The sequence below is a fragment of the Microchirus variegatus genome (assembly GCF_963457635.1).
Source record: "Microchirus variegatus genome assembly, chromosome: 14".
Classification (NCBI taxonomy): domain Eukaryota; kingdom Metazoa; phylum Chordata; class Actinopteri; order Pleuronectiformes; family Soleidae; genus Microchirus; species Microchirus variegatus.
In genome coordinates, this window is record NC_139815.1 from 17121889 (window position 1) to 17149813 (window position 27925).

General features: G+C 40.4%; 1 protein-coding gene across 1 annotated transcript; it reads left to right on the forward strand.

The window, feature by feature from the left end:
• Positions 1-409: 409 nt before the first annotated feature.
• On the forward strand, positions 410-27703 carry rhpn2 (rhophilin, Rho GTPase binding protein 2). Its single transcript, XM_083900488.1, has 15 exons — positions 410-613; positions 5308-5423; positions 10302-10430; positions 15064-15139; positions 15529-15606; positions 15796-15920; positions 16835-17001; positions 18181-18368; positions 19317-19473; positions 21019-21138; positions 21263-21457; positions 21813-21889; positions 23834-23980; positions 25176-25331; positions 25588-27703. The coding sequence occupies exons 1-15, from the start codon at positions 548-550 to the stop codon at positions 25849-25851; spliced, it is 2061 nt and encodes a 686-aa protein (XP_083756614.1). The 5' UTR covers positions 410-547; the 3' UTR covers positions 25852-27703.
• The last annotated feature ends 222 nt before the right edge of the window (positions 27704-27925 follow it).

Consider the following 27925-nt stretch of genomic DNA (forward strand, 5'->3'; position numbering starts at 1 on the left):
ATTATGGATATAAGTGAAAACTGAACTGCAGATATCTGTGACGTCATTCTGGCAGGTACAAACTGAATTGTGATATCTGGGATGTCATTTTGACAAACTGAATCACGGATATATATGACGTCATTTTGACGAGCGAAAACAGATACCTGAAACTGTAGTTGACGAGTAAGAATGACGTCACAGATATCTAAAACTAAAATTGTCACAATACAATTACGTCTAGTAAAAAAAAAAATCGTCAAAACTTTTAAGTTAAAATGTATTTCTTTTTTGAAATTTTATTTTAATGTTATTTAAATGTTACCAAGTGCAAAAGCTGTGAGTGGGCGGGGTCAGTGCGGTGTGTGGGCGGAGTCAGTGCGGTGTGGCGCAGACAGTGCACACAGAGCAGTCAGAGCAGACACGCAGCTGTGAGAGCGGCACACAGAACAGTCACCTGTGGAGCAGCCGAGCTCTCCTTTAAACTACATTCTTCCTTTTCTTCATTTCTTTTAATTTCTTTTAATCAACGCTTCACTCGTTTTTCGTCACACTCTGAGTCTTCAAGATGACGGACACACTTTTACCGAACGGAATCCAAGACGGTGGAGGAGACGGCAGCTACTTCAGAAAGGTCAGGTTTGTTTCTGTCCAAATGTGCACTGCGACAGCGAGGAGATGACAGTTGTTTATGTGTTTACACTTGTTAATAAAAAGGGGAAAACGACAACAACTAACAATGTCTTTAGCCTCTTAGCTTACTGTGTTTGCTGCTACTAAACGTGTTGTTTTTACCGTCGCATAAAACAGCACAACTATTTATTTATTATTTGATACGTTTATATTTATAGATACCTGTATGTTCATTGTATCTACTAGAAAGTAGTCGCCTATATTTTAGTGTTGTTAATATTTTTACTTAAATTATTTAAATTTAATTGGCATTATAGGTATATCTACTTTTTCATCTACAGAATGCCCATGTTCAACTGAAACTGTAGTAATTATAATGATTTTATTTAATAGTATGTTTAAGTTCAAGCACAAAGTGCTTTACAGGTATAAAAAATTATAATAATACTAGTAAAATAAATACATAATTAAACCATAAGGAGAACAATCTCAAACCTGTGCTCCTCACACCTCCCTGAATGGCTTTTAAATGATGACAGCATTGGAAAGAACAAATCCAACAGGAATGACCACATATTTTAACAGATGTACGTAAATAAACAATCACTTGTTTGAAGACGATACTTTCATAAGAAATATGGAACACCCAACAAGAAAATGAACTCAATTTAAAAATCAAAGGTATATAAAATACAACAGGCCAAAAATAGAGAAAAGACGATTCACATTTAATATAGAATGTTTGTTTCTATTTCTTGTGTGAATACCTTGGTGTCGCTGCTGATGCGTCACAACCACACAACACTGTCAGTTTCAGATGTGTGTGTGTGTTCCTCTAAGAATAGGCATACCTCCTGCACTTACTGATAGGGTGACTGAAAGGCCAGTGACCAAGCATCCCATTATTAACCTTTTCTCATCCTCCTGCCCATAGATCACATCGATAACACAGGCATTGTTTATTTCTTTTCACGCTTAATCTGGAACAATCTGTAGATTATTGTAAAAGAGACATTCTTGCTCTTGGGACACTTGGGACGTGATCTGGATAATGGCGTCACCCAAATGGACTGAGATGCAAATGTAAGCAGTCGGTTTCGCAGATAACTTGTGTTGGCGATGAAACCTTTTCATCATGCAAATGAGCTGCTGAGTTGTCATTACAGAGTGACAGTCATCAGGAAGAATAATCCCCATTCATGGCTTAAGGGACCTGCAGAGAAACCTCCCTAACCAGTTCTATGTTTTTTTGAGACTGTAGCAAACAGGGTGGTGTTTCTTGTTTGAGGGCATGAGAAATTCTCTTGGCAGTGATTGAGTGATTATTCAACATGTTTTCACTGAGCTCCCTCTTCCCTGTCAGCCATGCAGTGGTCCATGCACGTCTTGTTCGGGCCACATTTGTAACGGTGTCCTCAACTGGAGTGTTTTTATAGACAAGCTTGTTTAGGTGGACATCTGAACAGGGCCTTTGTGTCTTTCAATCCCCCGAATCCCCCTCTGAACGCTGTCTGGATTTGAGCTCTGTGCTGTACTTCCTGTGTCTATAAAAAGGGTCAGCTGGATGCAGGGTCTGGGACTGTACACTGGGAGACTAGAGAAGCTCATACCACAAAACTGTAACCTTCATTGGTGTAAGTTGTGGGGTCTCATTTTATCATCACTTTTACTTCATTTCCTTTCCCCCTCTGCATTTCTCAGATCAGGCGTCTTTTACTTAAATTGCCAGAGCCTGTCTCAGTATAAAAAAGCCCATTCACTGAAACCACAAAGTTCTACTTTCTCATTGTGTCATGGTAAAGAGATTTGCAATTTGGAAAGTTTTTGGTCAAATTTTAACAAAGTGGAGCCAAGATGATCTGAGCTGCCATTTTATGTGCCCCACTCTCTCTTGGGTGAAAATGAGTTTAATGAGTTACAAGGCCTCACTGGGTTCGACTGATGCCCGAGGGAGCTGTTGTGGTTCAGGGCTTCCATCCCAGCCATCCACTGTTACTCCTGCAGTTGGCAGACGTCCGACTGAACGACTCGGGGATGGAAACATGGCACGGCAAAAAGCCGAATTTGCATGTTTCTTCTCTTTATCCTCCTCGGCCAGTGAGAGCATTGACGTAGCATCTGGCCCACGGCCGTTCTTAAGCCAGACCACAGACACAAATTGACAACATGTGTCCTGGTTCACAAACCAGACGAGCTCCCTGAACTTGGAGACTCTTGTGATTCCCTCACCAGGGATTGTATTGGAAATGGGCAAATGAGAGCTGCAGCTGTGATCACATATTGTCTCTGACACAGTAGCTCACTGAAAATACTCTCATCTCATTTTAAGACTGAAAGATCCAGATTCCCTTCTGAGCAATTTGCCAAAGCGTCCCCTCTGAAATGGGTGATAACTTGTGAAGTCCATCACATCTGCAGTCCACAATCCTTTTGAAAACGCTGCTGCTGGCTCTGTTGCAGTTGGAAAACTCTGGTGCATCCTTTCTCTATCTGGACAGGAAGAAACCATTGAAAATTATGACACATTAACCTGCATTTGCCTCCAGGCTGATTCTTATCAGATGCAATTTGAATATCAGCGGTGAAAAGTTCCAGAAACACTCATGTCACTTTCAAGTTAACCTTGCCCTTGTCCTCACAACAGAATATGTTTCACCGTTGTTTTTCCTTGTTAGTAAAACACAGCAGACAACTGCAGAGGAGAAAATTAGCTTTTCTATTTACACCAGCAGACACATGTCCAGTGTATGATCAGGTGATATACATTTTCAGTTGTGTTAGTATGGATGCAGAAAACTTCTGGTACAGAGCTGAAACATTTGTCTGGAGGCATAGGTGCTGAGCATTTATCAGTCAAGCCAGAAATGTCCATCATGGCAAGTTTGATGACTTGATCGATTGGGCTGAAAATGAGGTGTGTTTTGAACTTAATCCTCTAGAAGAATAATCTTAAGTAGGTTTTTGAGATTTCAAAAATGTAAATGCTAAGACGAGATGAAATAATTATCAACCAGCAGCCACTCCCTTGTTCTCTAATGCACAGATACAGCACATACACCCCTTTTTTTAATTTAATGACTTGCATGAAGACACACCCTCTCTTGTTATCTGCCAGTGACCTCACCCTGCCGTCATTCCACTAATAGCTTCTGCTATGTTCAACCACACCGTGTCCCCGAGTTGAGTAGGGTTGTGTAATTTATGTGGTTTGTTTGTATTAATGGTTAATCATTACCACCGTCAGGTCACTGAAGTGTTTGTACAGGAACACCCAAGTGGTTATAGAACGAATATACTCTCTCATCTGTGACTCTGGTTTATTAATCAGTTTTATTTTGTACTTAGCCCTGAGCTAAAATGCAAAAGCTAAATGAAGTCAAACAATCTGGATGCCTGTAGTATCTACTGTACTGTATATTGGGGAGGTCAGTGAGGGATCACTGCACAGCCTTGTCTCGGCAGAAGTGAGGTGTGTGTTGATGTCAGGTGACATGTACGAGCAAAGCAAGGTGACCTTTGTGACCCGTTCACTTTAAATAGTGGCATCAGCACCATAGAAAACCAAAGTACAGGGAGGACATTGTAAAGTGTGCACAAAAAAGAAGACTATTGATTTAGTCTGCCTTTGTAATGAAGCCCTCATCACTGTGGTGTTTACGTCTCCTCTCAGTCTCATTTACGTCTTTGAAACTGAAATTGGCAAAGCAACAAATTACCATAACACACATTTTCTGGAACAGGAGAGCATCTGGCCCATTTAAGAAGTGACACAGGTTTGACACATCCTCATTCTGAGGAAGTGTCAGACTTGAGGTCATCAGTATCGGCGGATACCGATACTGAAGCTTTGTTTGTTTAATTGTTCTTTTGTGGCGGGGACAAAAAGAAATGTTTATTTGAAAACATCTTTCAGGCCCTTTATACCTTTATAGCATCACATTACCTGTTAATAATCACAGTCTCTCATTTTAGTTTGACAACTTATTAAATCAGAAGATCAACATCAGTGTCTGTTTTGGTGAATACCATCTTATTTGCCGATGATAGTCAAGAAAAGGTGATACTGATATCGGCTGATGCTGCAAATCAGTTCACTCTTGCCTTTACCTTCAGGTTGCGAAGCAGATACTGATCTCATGTCCTGCAGACGTCACATTTGATCTGATAATTGGTGTTTCGTGTTGGACACAGTGAACAAACTGGTTTTACTGCCTGACAGGTCTGTGTGCATCACGGAAGTACAGTGCAGACCACACCTCTGTTGTGCTGCTGTTAGTCAGTCGATCTGTGCTGCTGTGCTGTGACTGACAGCCTGTTGACTTAGGAAGGCTGGGACACTTGGAGATGACGGTGTACAGCCGCACACAGAGAGGAAGTGACATTCATTTTATGCACACATGCACCCTCGATGCAATCACAGTAAAAGTGTAAAAACAAGGTGCTGCTCCAAAAGATACAATAAAAGATAATGTTTAAAAAGGCTGTAAAAAGAGTTGATAATATGCTGTGTAATAGTGCATTGGCACATTTGGTTGAACATTTAAGAATAAGTAGGTCAAAGTAGAAAGTACCACTGTTTGAATAACACAGAGGTTTTCAAATAAATCTTCAGTGCTGCGTGAGCTTAGTTTTTCTTCCCCACCCTTCTACATTATTTTGTGCTGACGTGATTCTCCCTCTATCTTCTCCTCTCAGGGTTGTAACCCCTTTGCCCAGACTGGACGAAGCAAACTGCAGAACAAGCGAGCCAGTCTGAACCAGCAGATCATCAAAGAGATGAGGATGAGGGCCGGAGCTGAGAACCTGCTGAAGTAAGAACAAAACTGATGAGTGATGATGCATGCCGAGCACATACAGTGCATTTGTGCATCTTTGTTCGCGGAAAGAGTGTTCTTGAACAGAAACAGACAAAGAACAATGTGGTTTACCGCAATTAAAAGTGCAAATAATGCCGAGATATGCACTTATATCTCTCTGCTCACATTGTTCATTCATATTTGTGTGTTTGTGTGTTTTTATAAATGACCTTTGTAGCTGGGCAGTTGATATTGGGGCGAGCCTGTCTTCACTTTGGTCATTGTTGTGTTTTTATTTGGGAATTCCTGGTGATGGAGGAATGTCATGTCACCATAGAGCTGCTGTCAGAGACGGACATTTTGTAGTCGTATTTGCGAGTTGGCAATTGTTCTCCGGTCTCCACTAACCATTGCTACTGCTCAGACAGTACCTTTTTTTTTTTAGATATGTCCCGTAGTCATGTGTCTGTATCCGAGCATGAATGCAGAAATATTTCTTCCTTTGGGAATACCAGTTCAGGTAGGATTAAATGGCTGAACTTGAGATCACACTTCCCAGCAGAATAATGTAACAGAGAAACGTGAGGAGCTCTTGCAGCTCTTGCACCCTCGTGCTTTATGTTTCCTGGCTTCTTCTTATCCTGATGACTACCACTAGTTTCAGTCATGGATTATAAACCTAAAACATAAACATGTTTTATGTCCCAGCAGTGATTCTATATACATATCCTGTATGCAGTTAAAACTCTAGTGTGCAACGTTTAAATATAAACCCTTGTCTGTTCCATTCAAACCCATGTCAAATGAGTTCACACACAACTCTCTCTGCATTTCTGCAGTAGTGCTGGTTAGATCTTGTGTCCCCAAGGCGTGACATCAGTCAGGTCTGATAGTGTTGATAGTTTTTATGTTCACAAAGACAAAACAACCAAAATCTCCAGAAGTTACGCACTGCAGCTTTAGAAAAGTATAGTCTGAGCTGAAAACCTTCTTTTAATTCTTGTGTCTTTAAAATAACAATAATTTTATATATATATATATATATATTACAGTCACATGTAAAACAACAAAGTTTTTAATCTATATTTTGTAATATTTCTGCTCCATACTATTCCTGAACCTCAACCCAATGTTTGCTTAGTGTTAATGGTTAACAAACCTTTCCCTGGACTTGACCATTAACATTGTGTGTTCACTTTGAGTTTGACTCTTTCCCCTTTGCTTTGTTTTTCTTGTTAATCTTGAGTGGACTTTCACAAGTATTTTCTCAGTCTGCACAACTCTGCCGTGATCAGTTCCCATTATTGTCTTCTTATTAAGACAGATACAGCTACGCTTGATTAAATACATTTTTCCTTTATGCTTTTCATGCCGCCATGTCCCTTCGTTTACCTTTTTCTAATCAGTCCATTTTCATCTCAACATGTGATGAGATTGCATTACTCTGTCAGATTTGAGGAAATTGACCACATTTGTTAAAAACATTTGTGGATGATGTGTAGATAATTTATCCAGGTGTAACATTTTAAGCAAAACTGAAGCAGCTAATATGACGATTGACTGAGAAGAGCCCTTTGTTAGTGGCAATAAAACTCAGCTCAAAGGTCTGTTGAATTATCCATTATGAAACCAGTGTTTAAATTTTGTGGATGGCAAAAACTGCTGCTTTGCACTGTGGTCTGTTTACATTTTTCTGCCACAGGTTTTTGTTGCTTTGACTGATTATAGCTCTGCTCTGCGACCTTTGATAACCCCTTGGAAATTGAAACCAAAAGACACCCTCTGCAAATGAAAATCCCTCTGCCGATGTCTCGCTCAGAGACTGAGAAATTAAAGATTTATCTCTTATTTCGGCATATATAATGAGCAATCCTCTAAACAGCACCACCTCCAGAACCTGGCACGCACACACACACACACACACACACACACACTAAAAGTTTGTCAGTTATGAGCTGCCTGGTGAGATAAAAATAGAGAGCAGGAAAACCATGTCATCTTTTTATGGCCTTTTATTGTTTTTGCCCAGAGGAAGTCCAAAGAAAAATAATGTGGGGAAAACGACAGCGACCACAAAAATCTACTCTTAAACGGATATCTGTGCTCATCATGTCACTTAATGTTTTGATTTGCATGTGACTATTGTTACAGTGACAAAGACTCACTGTTTCCACCTTTTGTTCCACATGGTCTAGCAGCAGAAATCACTATAGCAGAGCATTCAGAAAGCTGTCAGGATAGTGTTGAGTTTTGTCTCCTGTTGTGACTTTGTCACAGAGTCTACACTAGACGCTTCGTATCTAAATAAACGCACACACAGTCACCTTAACGTCTCTCCTTTTGGATCATTTAAGGTTTTTGTTGAGATTAGTCTTTTTGTGTGTGTGTGTGTGTGTGTGTGTACTGGTATTTGTCACCTCTTTAGGCCTGTTTCTGGCACAAACACTGCTAAATTACTAGTTACTATATAGATAAGGGCTTTGTTTAGGCTGTGTGAAGATGAATGGAAGTCAGTGCATGTCAGGATAGCTGCAGGAACCTGTGTGTGTGTGTGTGTGTGTGTGTGTGTGTGTGTGCGTGTGCGTGTGCGTGTGTGCGCCAGCCCAGCTGCAGTCCAGACTTCATCTATGACTTTCAGGTATGCTCTCAGCTTTATTTTAAGGCCCTAAATCATGTGAAGTTTGACTGCACTTCTACCTGTGATCTCTGATCTGTGTGTATTTTGTCCCTACTTCAACTTCTACGCCATCCCCTTTGATTGTCAGACTGCACTCATGTCATCTGTGTCACATGACTTACACTAGTCCTAAGGGTAAACATTGGTTTCGGGGATAGGTATGTTGGCGATGGTTAACATCGGGGTGAGAGGTAAGGGATTAAGGATTGTAAAACAATTGTGTATGTGTCTGTATTTCTTCTTCTCCTCGTGCTGTGCATTCCTCTCTCTATCAGCAACAGGTGGAGTCAGTCTGGTCTGACCAGTTCTCTTCTCTTCTCTTCTACTTGCACGGTGCTAATGTTAAGTTCAACACATAATATCGGTCAGTTCTGCAGATCGTATACATTGCGTTTCTGGAATTTGGGCTCATGTTACAAACATGTTTCAGTACACTGCGCTACTGTTTCGGTCTGCAGCTCTGCTTGTTGATGTGGAGAAGTCACAGTCACATGCCACTGGTCCAGACATTACAGGTCAGCCTCTTAAAACACTTAATCGTGCACTTCAATGGAGTCGCAACCTCAGCGTGGTTTGAATTTGAACGTTTTTTTTCACCCCAAACAGGACATGATGTACACAGACTGAATGCTATGTTAGTGTACTGTCCCTTTACAGCTTTATACAATGGAAAAAACAAAACCAGTGAGAAAATAAAGCACAACACAAACATACTTTTATGTTGTGCTTTATGGAGCGATGGCAGCTCAGTGGTAGAGCGAGTTGTCTTTCAACTGGAACGCTGTGTGTTTGATTTCCGCCTCCGCGAGTCCACATGCCTACGTGTCCTTCGGAAAGAAGACGATTGATGTGTGATTTTTGTGTGCGATTTGTCACACTGCGGCAGTGGATTTTGTTTTAGTTCGCATCCTTAGTGTTATTTTCAAATCGTGTGGTGTGTTTGAGTTTGTCAGAATGAGCATCAAGTGTTTGATGAAAGTACCAATTTTAAAATGGTTTTCTCCAATTAAGTTTCTTAATCAAATTCCAGGTAGCTCTGTTATAAAACCTTTTTTATTTTGTCCTATAACCTGCGGCTGAAGACTGCTGGTACTTCTTCACATCTCACCTGTCATGTAAACAAACAACATCCTCTATAATTACAGGGTGAGAGATCAGGTGACAAAGAGACAGACTGTGATTGACAACAGTGAAACATCTGTTGGCTGACAGGTTTGAGGGCAGGTGTTTGTGACCTGACACATAATGATGAGTTAGGATTCACTGTAAGACACAGATAAGGATGCTGTGAGAGCACCGTTTACATTTGTGTTGCGCTGCGTTGCCATGGACACGTGTGAATCGCAGGTTGTCCTTTCGTCAACAATGCACCATAAATCACAGGATAATAAATTCAGCCTTACAAAGGATTCAGCAACTTGTCTGCTCTGTGTGTACATACACTGACGCAAAAACACACACAGGTATGCGCAGTTATTCTTCGTAGCGCTCTGCATTTATTTCCATTCCGTGAACAAAGCATTATCCCAAACTTTGATCGGACCACAATTAAAATCTTAGCCTTCAACTCAACCAGTTCCTCTGAAATTAGGTTTTGCCTCATTCCAACCAGATTTTGGTCTCCATGAGGAGTCATTACTGTTTTATCTCTGCTGTGCAGTGAATACTAATCCCTTTACAGGTACTCGGCAAGCACACACACACATACTTGCCACAAAATTTGCTATAAATAGTGCAGTTGAACTCTGAAAAGTTAAATCAAATCAAATTGCCCTAAATTTTTAATTAAACATGGGCATACATACATATCTAGTGGACTTCTGACACTTTGGCCCTCTTTGTTGCCTGCCTAGTGTGATCATATCGGATTTGTCATGTAATGGTGGATTTAAAAAAAAAAAAAAAAAAAATAGTGATAAAAGTGATATAACAAGTGGAAATGGTTTTGAGCCTCATTACAGCTGATTTAGTTGGTGTGCTGGAGAATATAAGTGAGCAGCTGGTCACAGTGACACAGGCCTGTGGTCCAGAATAACCAGGGGAGTTTGTTTTAACAATCAGATGCAGGAAAGCCTGGCTCTGTCAGAGTATATAATAAAAAGGCATATTTTATTTTATTTTCCTCTACCATCTCTTTAAGTGAAACATTGTTTGACCTTTTTCTCTCTCTTTTTCTCTTTGTTTTCTCTCCCCTCACCATCCTGTCCTATGTGCAGGGCCACATCTAACAACAAGGTTAAAGAGATGGTTATGTTGGAGTTGAGCTATGTGAACGCCAACCTGCAACTGCTGACGGGACAGCTGGAAGCACTGAACAGCTCAGTGGAGGTCTACCAGAACACCCAGTAAGTACAAGCATGCCTGTTTCTTCTGGGTCTACCACTGACTCCGCTGCCTATATTCTTCTCTGCCAGTACGACATGTCGACTAATTGTAAGTTGACAACAAAAAAAAAAACCTGACAATACACCATACATGTTGCCTTGTTGGTTTGAAATTCATTTCACCAATGCAAAAGAGGAGAAGTATAGCAGAGCCCTAACGATGATGATTTTTGGGAGCCAATGCTGATATTGGGGAGTAAAAAATTTACAATTAGTCCTAAACATTGTTATGAAATTTAAACAAGGCTTGATAGTTTACCATATAAGCTTGATAAAAATTACTATAAATAACCCATTGTATAGAACTTGAATTAAGGAAAGACATGTAAACAATGAATTACCATTGATTATCTGTATTATCTAAAAAATATAATATACTTTTCAACCTCACAGTTTTTCTGATATTTTAATTCTATAAAATTAAAGTTTTTACACCTTATGTCTGAGAAAGGCTTATATAGGACGCTTTATTTTAGAACCTGACGACCCACAGGTTTTTCTTTGAGTGTTGTCACTTTTACAGACTTGAATCAGTGAGACCAGGCTAAAGATATCTATGTGTTTAAATAACTCTGTGCCTCAGACTGCTACTAAAAAAAAAGAGGAAAACACAGACGCTCACACATTGTGTTATTTGGCAGCCGACCAGAGAGAGAGAGAGAGAGACTGAGGGCTCTGACGGTAAGCCTGATGACAGAGATGCAGAGAAAAGAGGATTGTGGAGAACGAGAGAGACATGCAGAGTCACACAGACACGAACTGTGAGAGTTTGTTGTTGTTAAACTGGATCAGCTGCATGTTGACAACAAACCCCAGATGCTGAATTTGAATGAAAGCTAAGAAAGCTGCTACATGGTTCTTCTTTGTCAGCCTGATGATTGCATGCAAGGATGACTGCAATAGGTCTGTTCTTTCTTTATCAGCAACCCAATGTTGTTCTGGGTGTGGGTGAGTGTGGGCATTCAAGCCATGAGTCACATGTTGAAGAAAAGAAGAAAACATAAAGTTTTGATGACTGCGATAGGGAAATTGAGATAATGATAAAAGTGGTGAAATATCTTATTTGAGGATTGGCATCTGTCTGTGCTGTGGTTAACTTCCTCCACTGTCAAAATAACCAAATGTCTTCAACTGCAAGCTTTGTCACAGATGTGGCCTGGTCACACCTTTAGATAGATATTTTCAGTGTGAACTCACTGTATCATACGCGGATAATGAAAGTCTTCAAATTGCAATCACTGAAAATGAAGTGAATGAACTGACTCCAGGAGGCTTTCACTATGAAGAACACTTCATACCAATACATATTTACACCACAAGCAGGTGTAGTTCATGAACTGTAGGCACAAATGCATGTATGATGCAGGTAACGCACGCTCTACCATGCTTACAAACACAAACTCCAACACAGACTGACATGTAGGGTTACCTATGACAACAAAAAGCAACAGAGCAATGCCACAATGAGCCAGGAAGGCAGATGGTGTTGGTTTGAGAGGGATGTTGTGTGCTGGTTACTATGGTAACGGCTCTGAGGGTCATTGACAGAAATCTTACATGGTTCACAAAGTGCATTCAGGCTGCTACTGCTATCAGGCTGCTTAGTAGGTATTTATTTTTATTAATGAGTTACAGACCTGATTATGGTTTTCTTTTCCATTGTGATGATGACCTTATAAAAGACCTTATAAAACCCCCAACATGTCAAATCCCACTGGTGCTACAAACAGACCAGATTAGTGTGCTTGGCTTCCAAAGTCTCAGTGCTGTAAGGACCAGAAGACTTTGACCTGGTAAATCTAGTTTCCTGCCAAAAATTACTTGTAACAAGATAAATGCACTGGAGTACTGCATGTCAGACATTTCCTCATAGAAATATATGTTGTGACACCTGTGAAGGTCTGGTCTTATTTAAATAAACATTGCATAGATTAGGAAAATAAACATGTAGTTCATGAATAAAATATATAGCAACCTCCTCAAAATCAAGCGGCTCCTTCTCTGTACAATCTTCAGGCACAAGTGTTTTCTGTCACATGGGAAAAAACAGAGTTGAGTGTGGGAACATTCAGCCTCCCATTAGCCTTGTTGTCAGGCTCTTAGACCGAGCACCTGCTCCACACACAGGCATTAGGCAGACTACAATCAGCTTTCCACCATTGTGTCTGTTTAAAAGAAAATTCAACACATGCACAATTCGTGTCATTTCGTCATATTCACACTGCCAGGTGTACAAAACACTATACATGCAGGTGGAAAGATTACATGCATGTGTGAGTAGCAGATATGTTGAGAAAGTCCATCCCTTTCATTTCTTAGCAGGTGACTGTCACATGACACTGTGCAGTCACAATGGAGAGATAGCCTCTTCCTCCTCCTCCTCTCAGCATGAAACATAAACTCAGTCTTGGGTACAGAGACAAAAACCTCCTCTCCCTTTTCTAGGCTTTTCCCACTGGGTCCATCGTTCTCTAAATAGTGTCCTTGCCTGGTTATTTCTCACTCAGACCAGATTAGGCTGGCTTTGGCATGAGGTGATGCATCAGAGGAAGCACATACAGCATAGTTTTACGTGGCTGGTGCAATTCACGTGTGGTACATGACGTCGGTCAACTCCTTGAACCAACAACAGAACAAACATTGTGTTGCTGTGTTTTTTTTAAATCAAATTTGAAAACAAACACAGAAGCAATATCACGAACGCTATGTTGATTCTTTAGACTCGTGAGCAAAACTGCTACTTGTTCTGTCATTATTGAGTTAGATAATGTTTGTTCAGCACCTTGCTGTAATGTTCTAGGTCTGAACTTTCTGATAAAGCGCAGCTGACACTGAAGAAAGTGAGATAAAGATGTCAGCGCTGCAGGCAGCTGCACTAACTTTTGTTACACGAGCGTGAAAAGACTGTTTTTGTACTAATATGTGATAAAGTAATTGTAAGAATTTGAAAGAGACGAGAGCAGTAGACCGGTGCCGATACTTTATAATACTTTCTAAATAAGGGTTATGAAACATTTTACAAATACAACAGAATATATAGGACTTGAATTAAGAAATAGTTAGATTTTTTTTTATCATTATAAACATCTAAAAAATATTAATGATATTAAAAACAAAGAATGACGGATCCTATTTCACAGTCGGGCTTTTTTGTATTGTATTTTTGCAAATATTCTCTGTACTATTGTGTGAACACCATGTCTATCCTAAGATTTGAAAATGAAGGTCGGAGTTGTGCTGTGTTCTCACTGTAAATTGTGAGAAAAGTCTGTTCCATGTCTTGTACATTGGCACTTTAACTGTGATTGAGGGGGAGCGACCTTCTTGCTTTTTTACAAGGATACACCCCATCCTCAACCCACCCTACACCTACCACCACTTCCTTCAAACCACTCACGCACACACACACACACACACACACACACACACACACACACACACACACACACACACACACACACACACACACACACACACACTCGCGCGCCTTGCCCGCTGTCAAACCAGTGAACAGTCCAGTGATCTCATCTACAAGCACTAATGGATTACCCTGCAGGCTCTGTCGGTGTTTCTGATGAATGAGGTTTTCTGTGATTCACAGAGCCAGTTTGCTGGAGGAATGCTGCCTTATCATCTTGTGATGAATGAGTGTTAGTCCTTGCTTTCTGAACCCGCTGTTGTTGACATCTTGTGCAGTGAAAAGTCTGTGTTGCATTGCCAATCCCTTCAATGGAAGGAGTCGTGGTTATGATAGTTTTGCCGTGAGATCATTTTGTGTTTAAACAGAAGATTCGGCCACTGTTGAACCTCATTATTCTTCTTTCAGTGGGGGCAGGGTCTTGTTTTTTTATAGCCTCACTCTGATCAGCAGCAGGTATCTGTCACTTTGTGTTTCCTCAGCTCTGATAACAAGCTGAAACTGTTTTCCATCTGTTAGCAGCAAGGACCTCCAGGTAACTGCTGCACGAAAGGTTTAATCCCTGCTGCACGGATCAGAATCCGTGGTTAACCTGCTGTTTTATGTCAGATTCAGTTTGTTGTTAGTTAAAGTTGAAATAATAGAGGTAAACACTTGTTTTAAATGACTCTGGGTAGCTTTACAATATAAGGACCTTGACTTGTCGGGGGCCTCTTTCACCTTTAAATCCTTACTCCTGCCATCTGCCTAATCCGTACACACATCTATGGAACTAAGCTTCAAGGGAAATGTAAACTTTCTCAAGCTGTGGAGCTGGTGCTGGTGTGACCAGGCGGATCCAAGTAACTTAAACATTATTGCAAACTAATCTGACTGTTGTCAGCCTAAAAAGATGGTCAAAAGTTATGCCACGCCCCAAGTGCCGTCTTTGCTTCACTATAAAGCTTCTAATGCATATGTTGACAAGTGATGGATCGGTGCATTGTCCTTTTGTGTGTTCACCGGGTTATTGTCCTCCAACATGTCTTTGTTTTCTGCTCATAAATGTGTTTAAAACCACAATTTCTGCAAATTTCACTCAAGAGAAAAACACTGACATTTGTCATGATATCGATGTGAATTTGTGCATACACTATGCAACGGTCATGACTTACTGTCTTTCTGTTTTGTGTGCAGGGAAACTGCTAACATCCCGCTCATTGCTCTGGGTCTGAAGGAGACAAAAGAAGTGGACTTCTCTACTTTGTTCAAGGTACACAAGAAACAACTATTGGAGATGACTTTTTTGTTTTGTTTTGATATAAATCAGTTGCTAGTAGCCTGCTAATTTAACAACAAATACAGCACAAATTCATGTTTTCCCCTTTAACAAGTACATTTGTGAAACATTGACTGAATGTATGTTCTGTATTTATTCAGGAACAATAATACAGGAAAAGTCTTAAAAAAAACTGTGCCATTAGCCAAGAAAAGTCATGTTTCATGTTGTCAGCCATTGTGAGAGGTTGACTGTTTATTGGTTGTCTTACGTCTGGCTTGCTATGGCAGAATAATGATTCTCACAAGCCTGCTTGATTCTGTGTGCAGTACAGAAATTACACGGTGTAGACGTTTGCGTTTAGTGTTGTTTGTTTTTGACAGGACTATATCTTGGAGCACTACAGTGAAGATGGCAACAGTTTTGATGATGAGATTGCCGACCTGATGGACCTGCGACAGGTACTATTCTCACTTCACTGCCTGCTATGATGATGAGTTCACCAAGTGTATTTTAAGGAGTTTCTCTATCTCTACAATTCACCCTGCAGATAAAAGCAGATTTTCTTTTCTGAAGTACTGAGATTTTTTGACTTATACCGTATGTATTATTGAGGGATGTATTCAGATATGTTTCCTTTCATGTCCTAGTCTTGCCGAACGCCGACTCGAAGTGACGCCGGAGTGGAGCTGTTGGCAAAATACTACAGCCATCTTCCTCTCATAGAGACCAGATTCTTCTCCCCTAATCACCAGACTGGCATCTTCTTCACCTGGTACTATACAGTATATATCATGATGTAACATTAATTATCATCCTCATCATAATAACTTAAAAACAATACAGCAACTATTTAAAATGTATTTCAGTATTTTTACCTCCTCCGGTGGTTTTCATCTGTCCTGGTCTTTTACATAGCTGCTATGAGTCACCACACAAGGATTTTTCTAATTCTTGGATCTTAAACTGCCTGAATCTCCTGTTAATTTCCTGCTAAACATGTTTTTAACTCCAAATGTCATCTCATTTCATCGATTTCCGAGTTGTGGGGGCAGCATTCTCAGAAGAGCTCAGACACTCTTCTCCCTATAGCCACTTCCACCAGCTCCTCTGGATGGACCCTCAAGGTGTTCCCAAGACAGCTGAGATATGTGATGTCTCCAGCAAGTCCTGGGTCTGCCCTGGAGTCTCCTTCCAGATGGACATGCCTGGAACACCTCCCCAGGGAGGCATCTAGGGAGGCTTCCTGGCCAAATGCCCGAACTACCTCAGCTGGCTCCTCTCAATGTGGAGGAGTAGCGGCTCTACTTTGAGTACCAGATGTCTGAGCTCCTCACTTTATCTATCCAGCTTAGCCCAGCCACCCTGCAAAGAAAACCCATTTCCGCCACTTGTATCCGCAGTCTTCGGTTCCTTCTATCATTACCCACAGCTCATAGGTGAGGTTCAGAAAGTAGACGGTCGGGTAAATTGAGAGCTTTGCCCTGAGGCTCAGCTCTCTTATCACAGACAACAGACCGGTACAGTGACTGCATTACTGCAGACGCTGAGCCAATCCCTCTGTCCTCCAAATATCATATTATCATACACTGTTCTATGACTGTATTACTAACGTTAGCCTTTACCTGACTTACTCTTTGTGTGGCACATTTTGACGAGTAGGTGACAGCTCCCTCATGTTTCCCTCAGGTATGACTCTTTCACTGGAGTGCCAGTGTGCCAACAGAACCTGTCGCTGGAGAAGGCCAGCGTCCTTTTCAACATGGCTGCCCTCTACTCTCAGGTTGGCACTCGTAGTGATCGGCAGACAATTGTCGGTCTGGAGGAGGCCATCTCTTCTTTTCAGAAAGCTGCAGGTAGGAAGAGATATGCTTGATGAACACTGTCTGGGTATGATGTTCATCTCTTACCAGCCTAGAGAGGATTTATAATGTCATTTCAAACATTCAGCAATGTCTTTTTTTTTTTATCTTTGCCATACGAGTCATGTTCCAATGTAATATCTTCTTTTTTAACTTGTAAACCAGATAAACATCACCACATCTGATTTATCAAAGCTTACACAGTTAATTCCCCTTGTGTTTCCTGATGACACTAACATCAGGGCACGTACTGTTCTGTAAAGAAGCCCCCGGAGCAAACACAGCCTTAGTTTCAAAATATATGTCAGCTTCCACCCTCTGCCTCCTCTGCATGACAGATAAAGATACACTTGATTCCTCTCTGGCCTCTTGTCATGTGGCTGAACTCCAGAAAGTACCATTCGCATGAACTGCTTCCCCAAACCTCAGAGGTTTGACGAGGCTCAGACGAGCTTTGGTAGAACTATGACTTGGCAGTATGAGGAGTATTGCTGTGTAATTACAGCTCTGGATAGTCTCAGATGTAAGTTGTGTTGCTTTGATGACTGTGAATTAGCCTTGATTTAAAGGACACCATTGTCTTCATAGAGAGGCTGCAGTAGGTGAGACTTAGAGATGCTTGCTGCCAAAGGGCTGCCGCAGTGCCCTTCAGCTAAGGACACAAGCAGGTTCAGAGGATGGGAGGGACCAGCCAGATAGATGAAGAGGCAGTAGTCTGTTATTAAGTTGTCTACAACTCGTCAGCTGCCAGGGTTTTAATCTGTAAAATAAGAGGGAGTTGCTCTCAGTTGGAATGTAGATGTCCTTATTGCTCCCATTGAACATGAAAAACCAATTTAAGAAGGTTAAATTTTAAAGAAACACACAGACATTGATCTCATTGCAGTAGGCTTTACTCAAAGCAGCAGCAGATGAGCTGACTTTATACTATAGACTGTATACTTTTTCCATTTTCCTTATTCAGCTCACCCACGACACATAAGACAAGAACCCGAACTATAGTTGATTTGATTAGAAAGGATGTAAATCTGCTTGGATTCTATGTTTGGATTGTTGTGATGTAGAGGAAATAGCAGAATTTTGAGTCCTGAAAAGGTCGTTGTAGACAAAAATGTATAATCATTAAGTACGGATAGTTGGTTTGAGTTGCACTGATAAGTCATTCTTCTCCAGGGACCCTACACCACCTGAAGGAGACGTACACTCACACCCCCAGCTATGACATGAGTCCAGCCATGCTCAGTATGCTGATTCGGATGATGCTGGCTCAGGCTCAGGAGTGTCTGTTTGAAAAGACTGCATTGCCAGGGATCCGCAACCAGTTCTACTCCCTGATGAAGATGGCTCAGGAGGCTGCAAAGGTAATTCAGTGTTTATACAGAATGTAGACATAAATGCTCTGGTATCAAAAGCATTAATTTTAGAGAAGCAACATTTTCGTCATTTTGCTCACAACTTAACGACATGCCGTACCTTACTTCATTTACTACTGTTTAGCAAATTTTAAATAAAGTGTCAGAGTGTGTTTTTGCACCGTGATAAGACACTTAATTTTGTGCGGACAAAGACATCCCAGGTAACGAGCAAACCAAAGGCAGTAATGTGCATAGGCGATGGTGGCAATTACTCACAGTTGTCTTTGAGCCATATTTTTAGACACACTTTAAACATTCCTAAAAAAGACCAGAGCGAAGTCTTTACTCCTCACAGTTGTAATTATTTTTACGTGTTCTCAGCCACTATTTTGTAATACATATAGTATATTGTGTGAAGAAGAGAATCTCTGCTATGTAAACATACAGGTAACTAATGTGTTGAGCAGAGAATGATATAAATGTCTTTGAGGCCTATATTTTGACAAATGCTCCCTTATCATATAAATAATGACCTGCTAAATCAAACGTTTTCTGAAAGCTTTAAGCTCAGGTTGTCTTGTTTTCAATGTATATGGTGTGATTACGAGGTTCATGAATTCCACTTCAACACACCAGCAGACACAGGGAGTAGCAGCAGTGTAGTAGTGGCATTAAGTAGGTCAAAATGTCCATGGTGAAGGTGACTCCAGATTTACTTCCAAAGAAAGCTCATTCTTTGGCTAAAAAGGTTTATGACAAGACAAGAGATAAGACCAGGATTAGTTCTGTTCTGGCATTTCTCGTATGAGCTGTGAAAGGACTCCCTGGACTTGGAAGTAACTTGATCCATACATCATGTCTGAGTTCACATTGGATTTTAAATGGGAATCTTAACTGCTACCAGTGATTTTCTTGTCCTACCAGTAACATATTCCTGCTTTTTTTCCCTTCAAGGTCTCGGAAATCTACGACCAAGTCCATCAGTCCATGATCCAGACGCCAATCAAAGACAATGTCCCGTTTTTTTGGTCCACCACGTCACAAGTCAAAACCAACCACTACCGCTCCATGGCGCACTTCTTCGTAGGCTCAGCTCTGCTCGACCACCAGCGTAAGGAAAATGTTATCGATAAGTTCATCAACTGGGCACTGGTTGACATCATTCCGAATTTGCTGGTGAAAATCAGGGAAAATTAAGACGTAACATAACTTATTATCTATAAGTTTAAAGATAGTAAAACATATGCTGTGCAGTGCAAATTCACAAGGTGCAGCAGGCAGTGCCTTGGATGTTATTTTTGAACAGTTGTGTTCCTCCTGCACTAACTATAACACAGAGTGGTTTAAATTATGTTTTAAATGTAGTGCAAAGTCAACACAACAACAATTGTGGTCCCTCTTCTCTGTGGGTAAAAGAAAATTTGGGTTTGTAAGATTTTTAGTTTAGCGACTTTAGTTAGCCTCCTTCTTACCTAACTCCCGTGATTTTTATCGACAATAGCTGCCTGATTTTTAAAGCTGATATTTCTCTTAAAGTGCTGTTTAGGCCACAGTGTTGTTTGTGTCAGATGGTTGGTCGGTCTGAGCCACAGCCTGCCACAATGCTATTACATAACAGCTATTTACAGAAACACAGCCCATGGTAAAGAGAGGCTTCAGGCTTCCAGGAACACTGATCAAAGAGATTGAAGGGAAAAAGAGACAGTTTGAGGTAGTGAAGTGGAAGTGTTGTAGACTGCTGTAGGATTACAGTCACCATGTATCTTAATGCTGAACCAGTGACTGAGTGAGACACAGAACAGCTAATCATATTGGTTTAATTCTTCATGACTAGTCATTATTTCTGATAAAGACTTCACAAAAAGGTGAGGAGTTCTCTCCTCCTTATGCGTCAACATTTTGCACTGCTGTTGGGATCTCATTTTTATCTTTATTAAGATTAAATACATTCAAGATGAATTTGAAAAGTAACACTGCATATTTTACAGTGGATGGTCATAGATTCCCCCCGTGTTATGAATGGGACGGGACTGAATAGGGGAACAAAAGAGCAGCACAGCTTTGAGATTCTCCAGCTCATTAACAGATTCCTGTGTGAATGAGAATAGTGCAATTACCACAGGACTATAAAAGTGGACTGAACCCAAAACTCGGGACAAAATGAAGGCTGCTGTAGTAAATGAGTCACAAACATAGCTGAATGGATGATTCAGACTGTCTCCGTGAAACAGACATGTAACGCCTCTAGAAGGTTCTGCTACTTTAGATTTATAAATTATATGTAATGAGCCAGGATGTAAAGGTGAGGAACACAATACAGTCAATTTCTGTGTCTTTATAATAGGTACACTTAAACGTATACATCAATGTATTTAATGATACACTGTAGATAATTTCCTTTGTTTGCAGTGGGTGATTACCTCTTATACATTCTCTTTACTTACAAACAAAGAAGCATATGTTTAAAAGTAAACAAGGACGTATATCCGTACATCCTTGTTTGGTCTCCCTTTAGCCTTTGTTGAAATCTTCTTTCTCGTGAATGAGCTTTTAGGTACTTGTTTTTGCGAGGACCCATCATTAACTTATTCCTTTTCAGTAAAAAAAATAAAAACATTTATTGGTGATAAAATCCTGTTCTTGTCTGTGTAACCAGTGGGTCCCAGTGACGATGAGGACCAGCAGGAAAAGACCTTGTCTCAGGTCTATGATCGCCTTCCTGAGGGATGCTCTCCTCTGGACATCCTGAAGGACAGAGAACAACGAAACCGAATTGGTAAGAGTGCAAAAACTCACGTGTGTGTGTGTAGACCTGCATGTTTTGAGTGATAAACTCTTGATTAAATTCTTGTTATTTATGTTCTCATCTCTCCTTTGTCCCTCTCCTGGTGAATTCCCAGGTAAAGCACACATCCGACGGGCCATCCTGGGTCATGAGGAGGCTCTGAGGATTTATGGTTTGTGCCATCACCTGAACAAGCTGGAGATCCTGGAGGACATATTAAAAGCCAGCCACCAGCGCACGCTCAACAAGTGCACTGAAAATGAGAATGAGGAACAATTCACTGACTACATGGAGGCGCCAGACATAATCTGTGAGTGTCAAGTGATTTCCCACAGAGGGCAGCACAAAAATCAGTGAAAATATCTTGTTGAAGTGAACACGAGAAGCTGAGATAGGATTAGAAAGATTAAGGTTTTAGTTCAGCAGCTGACCAGTAACTATAGTTTCACCACAACAAACACCTAATAAATGATTCTAGCATTAAATAGAACAATGTTTGAGTAGTATCGCTTAGGAAACAGATCAGATAAGTGACATTTATTTCCAGGAACAAATAATGTAATATTTACATTGCCCACCTCTTTAAAGGCAACAGTTATGATGTGGTTGTGACAGTAAACGTTGTAGAAAAACTGCTTTTGTTTTATCACCCTTTCTTTCCACAGCTAAAACAGAGCACAAAGCAGAGCTGGAAGTTCCTGCAGCCACAAAGGTGAAAGTCACCGACTTTTTCCAGAGGCTGGTATGTGGGTTACTAATCTTCTTCACTCACATTGCTTATGTTTTTATACATGCTGGTTGGTTTATTCAGTAAGTGACGTGAAATAACTGACAATACCCAAAGAGTGTTTTGTTATTTCTGAGTACAACCAACCAAGGGTTCGATTCGGGGAAGCTTTTTTTTTCATATTTTGGTCCTCACTTGTTTCCAAGGTGTCTTGGACTTAAACCCCAAAGAAAAAAATGCTTAACTAACACTAACCATGGTTACAGGTGCTCAGATGCTTTCTTGCCATTCCAGTTTAGGGGAATAATATCTGTCCTTAAGTCACTTGAGTTTCTCTTGAGAGCACTTCATAAATCCCTCAAGTTCTTAGCTCAGTTGAGTTTGGTCCCTTTTGGGTTTGTATGAGGATATTTCACTGTTTCACTGGTCAAATTATCATGGTGGTGGTTGGGTGTGGGCAGTGGTCACTGGCATATTGACCTACATGATTACCATTTCTATCGGCTAGTTTATAAGTGTAGTGTAAGTCTAGTGTAAGTTTAAAATGACTATAACAAAGAACGAGCAGACAAGTGGTGAGTCAGACTTAAAAGGTCAGAGCATGTTTCCGGGCATATTCTGTAAGCAAGTTCTGAATTATTGCCTCTGTGATTGCTGCCGTAAAATTCCACTGCTCTGTATTAGCCGTCGTAGCAGCAAGACTGAAATCATTCGTTATCTGCAGATCAGTCAGGGAATGAAACGATAAACTATGTGTCCATACAGTGATAATTAAAGAGGCAGGTGTGGCGTGCTTCATCTTGCTGTTATGTTAAATTCATATGAAACATGTTTACAGCATCTAATGGAAGATATCACGGCAGATAACTGCACAAATGCATTTCAGCTTCGGTAAACTGAATTTAAACGTAATTTAAAAGTGTTTGTATCCACTATAGATTAGTCAGTGTTATCAATCAGTAACTAAACAGCTAACTCCGTTTATGTCATGTTAAAAGAACAAATACAGTAATTCTACAGGATTCAACCATTTGTTATTTTCCCAAAAAATGTATAATTATTATAATATCACATTTTATGTTATATTTTACAGTATTATTGACATATTAATTGTGTCCCACATATACAGTTCTTCTTAGAGTCTTGTGGTTGTATCAGGCAGATACATATTTAGCAGCTACAACAGCTCACTGATCACAATCAGTATTTTTACATTTATTACAGGGGTAAATGTCAGAAAGGTTGGATCTTTGTAAGGACAGTGTGTTGGGTATATTTTCACGAGTCACTTGGTTCATAGAGTACACTGACGAATGTTTGCTTTTGCGAAATGGAACACTGAGAACTCAGTTATTATAGAAACAACACAGAGATGTACACCACCGTTCAAATGTTTCGGGTTTTCCATTAAAACTCACACTTTTATTCATCAGAAGAGTTGAAGAATTAATAGAACATATAGTCAAGACATTGAAGAGATTAGAAATAATGATTTTTATTCAAAATAATAATTTTGCCCTTCAAACATTGCTTTTGTCAAAGAACCAGCAAAACTGTTTTCAGCTGTGCTAACATAATTGCACAAGGGTTTTCAAGGGTTTTCTAATCATCCAATAGCCTCACGATTAGCAAACACAATGTACCATTAGAACACTGGAGAGATGGTTGCTGGAAATCCTCCAAAATGACATTTGCAGCTAGAATAGTTATTTACTGAATACTTTAATGTTATATTCATTGAAAAAAAGGGCTTTTCCTTTAAAAATAAGGACATTTCTAAGTGACCTAAAACTTTTGAACTGTAGTGTATATTAGCCTGTCTGATATAATATGAGATATACTGTACATATGCAGCTGTAGTAGCAGGTCACACACTGTATACAGACCAAAATCTCTAAACCAAGGAAGTAAAGAAAGTTGTCATATTAACCACTGCGTTGCCTAACTGTCTTCACTCAGGGTCCCTTGTCAGTCTTCTCAGCCAAGCAGCGGTGGACTGCTCCTCGGACAATACAAGTTCGTCCTGAAGACAGAGACCTGGGATTCACCCTGAAAGGAGACTCACCAGTCCAGGTGGTTTCATTGGACCCCCTCTGCCCAGCTGCTGTGAGTTAACCTTCTGTATATTCCAGAGGAAGATTCGTTTTCTATCAAAATATTAGCCTTCATGCTCTCTTTGCAGAAACTTGAAATGATCTTGAGACCGATCATCCATCACGCCAAAGCATTATTTTTTTTTCTGTAATGTGATACATTATGTTCTGGTTAGTTAAATAAAATCCATGTGTATGGCCCGTTGAGAGTGTTAGATAGAAAGGTTATTAAATATGAATTCCATGCACAGTGTCTTATTTCTACAAAAGACAATTAACAGCCTCAAGGTCCCAGAGTGTAAAGTTAGTGACATTTAATGGTGAAACTCACTCTCTTTCTCAAATCAGGAACCTAAGATGGCCATAGCATACCAGGAAATATGTTATTTGCGTTGTAATCATCTGCTTCAAAGTGTGAAATGTACATTCGGGTCGGTATGTCCATTTGGGCTGTTGTCGGAACATGCTGGGACAAGGTGGTGGTCTCGGTAAATCAAGCCCATTGCCTAAAGCAGATATAAACTTACTAATATACTCTATGGCGATTATACACTTTACATGTATAGTACATATGGATAATATTTTTCAGACAGTAAACACCCCTAAATTGTACACCCTGGACCTTTAAAAAGTTTACACATGCTTGCATCAATACTAAATATGAAAGAGATTCAAATGACAGTCCTGTTTGTTCAGAGAACTTTGTGTGAAACGGTGGTTTGCATGATTGTGTTTGGAGGCTCTCGTCCTCCCTTCCTCATCCACTCTGGCCTCTAATTTAATTAAGAATCCGAGAGTATTTACTCTCTACTATCCTTTTCATTCTGACAGCTCATTAAGAGGCGCTGACAATGAGCAGACTCTTATTACGCCCTGCAGGCTCTGCAGAGAAACAGATTAGTTGCATTGCGTAAGCTTAGCTAGGTTAAGCTCTTTGTAACTTTTAATGCGGCATTCAACAGGATTTATTTTACAACTCACTGCTTCTCTTGAGTTGTTGATCTCCCTTCTGGGCAACGCAGATGAGTTATTGGACAGAAATAGCAAAGAAAAGATAAAACTGATTTGCCGCAGCTGTGAAATAACGTTCTCTGATACGCACACTACACGAGTAATTACTCATTCCTGCTGCAAAATAACTTTGCTTGAGACTGAACCCTCAGTGTGATCGTTTCACTAACCCACCTGCTCTTACACATCTTCTTCAGGCTGACGGGCTCAAAGAAGGTGACTTAATTATTGCCGTGGGCGACACTGACTGCAAATGGTTTAGTGTGAGCGAGGTGATGCGGCTACTGAAGGACGTGGACGAAGAGGGGATTGACATACAGGTGGTCAGCTTGATGGACAGCAATCCTCAAATGGTAAAGCATGCTCTCTTCTGTTCATCCTTACAAAGAGATGAGAGAATTGTCATCTGTCTGGTCTGCTTGACTGACAAATTAGATGACTGAACAGTTTTATCTTCCTCTTTGAAAGTAGTGTTTACTTTCTCTGTAAAATAATCAATGTGGTTTCTCATTGACTGAGTTTTTAGTACCCATACAGGGAGCATTTCTAAATCAACTAACACTTACTACCACTTTTATTAAATGCCACTGTTGATCTGTTTCTGCCCAGCCTACCAAGAGTGCCACCTTCTCTGGGAACCTGCCCAAGACCTACTCCATGATCTGTCTGGCCTATGACGATGAAGACAAGAACTCCAAAACCCGCAAAGTAACCAAGAAGTCATCCTTCCTCAACTGGGGCCTGAAGAACAAACTAAAGAGTGCCAGCACCCTCAGCCTTCCCACAGCTGACTCTGGTAGCCTACCGTGGAATAAGCAGTGCCCCACCTTTCCCAGCTCCAGCTCCTACAACAATGACAGTGCCCTGTACTGAACCTGCTGCAGACTCTGTGCTGTCTGCTGGCATTGTGCAAGTATGCATATTGAGCCTAGCATGGCTGCAGTGCATACAGTACTGTGCTGTACTCAAACTGGACCTACTGTGGCACAGTGTCCTTGCCTTTTTGGTGTTTCCACTGGAATACTGAGCAGTAGTGTATGTAGCTTCTCTATAACAACAACGTGACATCACTGCCAGCTGCCTTGGAAAGTGGCTATGCCACATGCTGCATATGGGTGCCTATGCGTGTACATGGGTGCCATCCCAGCACAGTTCAATATCTGAAGTGAAATCACTCTCTACCAGGCCAGTCTGTGTACAGCACAGTACGACTGCACTATGGGAAAAACAAGCCAGTTATCATTCCAGGATACATACAGCACACGTATAGAGACATGTGGCACTTGGACAGCTTCCTAAATTCTGTCATCTCAGGATGATTTCTTAAAAAAAAAAAAATTAATAATGTCCAGATGAAATGAAGAACAAAAACAAACCCATAGCATCACTCTCTACATGACTGCAGGGAGTGACTATTTTTTTATTCCACTGTGTAGCTGTGATGCACTGGGTAGTTATATCCTGTTTGTATCCTCAATAACACGTTTCATACCGCATTTGCTAACGATCTGGCCGTTGCCGCTCCATTCGTGGCAATCGATGGATGCCAGATCAGTTTTGGGGATTGAAAGACATGTCGCATTTTCTAGATCTTATCTTGTTGCAGTACTGTATTTTACAGCAATGATTGAGGGAAAACAAATATTGTGCTGATGTGTTTTGCAATATTCTACTAGCTGCTAAATATATATATATACAGTATATATATATACATATATATATATGTACACCTTGGTTCTGTTCTTGTTATTATTGTCACTTTTTATTTGTGAGACAGCCTTTGAGGATTGTTGTTTCTGTTGCCTGTTAGAACTCTTAAGGATATGGACATTGTTGGTATTTTAGTTTTGCTTAATGTACCAGTTATGCCACCGACTAAACTGACTACATGTGTCTGTTAAGCCAGTTAGTACCATTGACTGTACCACTCTGACTTATCATAATCTCTTCTGGCCACTCCCATCGGTGCCGAAGCTGTCTGGCAGTTTGTCCGAGGAGAAGAGCATAAGCTGTGTGTCTTTTGGTAATGTGAATGTTCATGTAGTTCAAAGTAATTTCTTCTCCAGAAGGGATAGAATGTGGGCAGACCGATGACATTCCTGCATTGGACTTCGACAGCCGGTCACCCAGCAGTGACTTTGATCAAAGCCCGCTGTCAATTCGAACCTGACACTGTGCAGTGTTGGACTATGTTTATCTACAAAGTAGATTCTTACACACATTTGATAATCAAATTATTTATGTAATTAAAAGAAAATTCATGCGGAAATATATATTTACTTGTAAGTCGTAGGTGTCAGTACTAGATTGTGAATGGTCAAGTTGTGAAATTTTGCACGTTGGAATTTCCTGATGGGCTTCTTTAAGGAATGTATTTAAATAGCATCGCTTAATCCTTTATGGTGAGTTTATATTTTTAAACGTTGTGTCTTTGTAAAGATATTTTAAATGTTTTTTTAAGAGTAACACTGAGAAAAGGTAACACTCTTTACTGTTTACTTTACATGGTGTCTTAAGTGCCATTTATACTAAGTCGAGAAGGAAAGTGTTAAACCAGAATGTGCAGTCATTGATTCATTAGTATGTGCCAACTAAATGTGCTTACAGAGGCAGATATACTAAACGTTGCATTAATTTCACAGTGCATACTGATCCTAAATGCCTTGGTGTATATGGTGTCAGGTTGGATTCAGGTTGCCTTTGCTTCTTTACCTGTCCACTGTGTTGCGTAACAAATGTGGTAAAAATACTTTGTTGGTAAGTCTGTGTCCAAATGTGTAAAATCGTATGTCAATAAAATGGGGACAAAACCAGTTTCCTTGATTTGTATTTTATTATATAATTCAATAAACTACTGGGGTATGTGTGTGTCAGTGGCCAAGCACTTTGGGAATGACTGGAATGATGTTTGACCACAGCATTCACAAAGTCAACTCTCAGTTTGTAA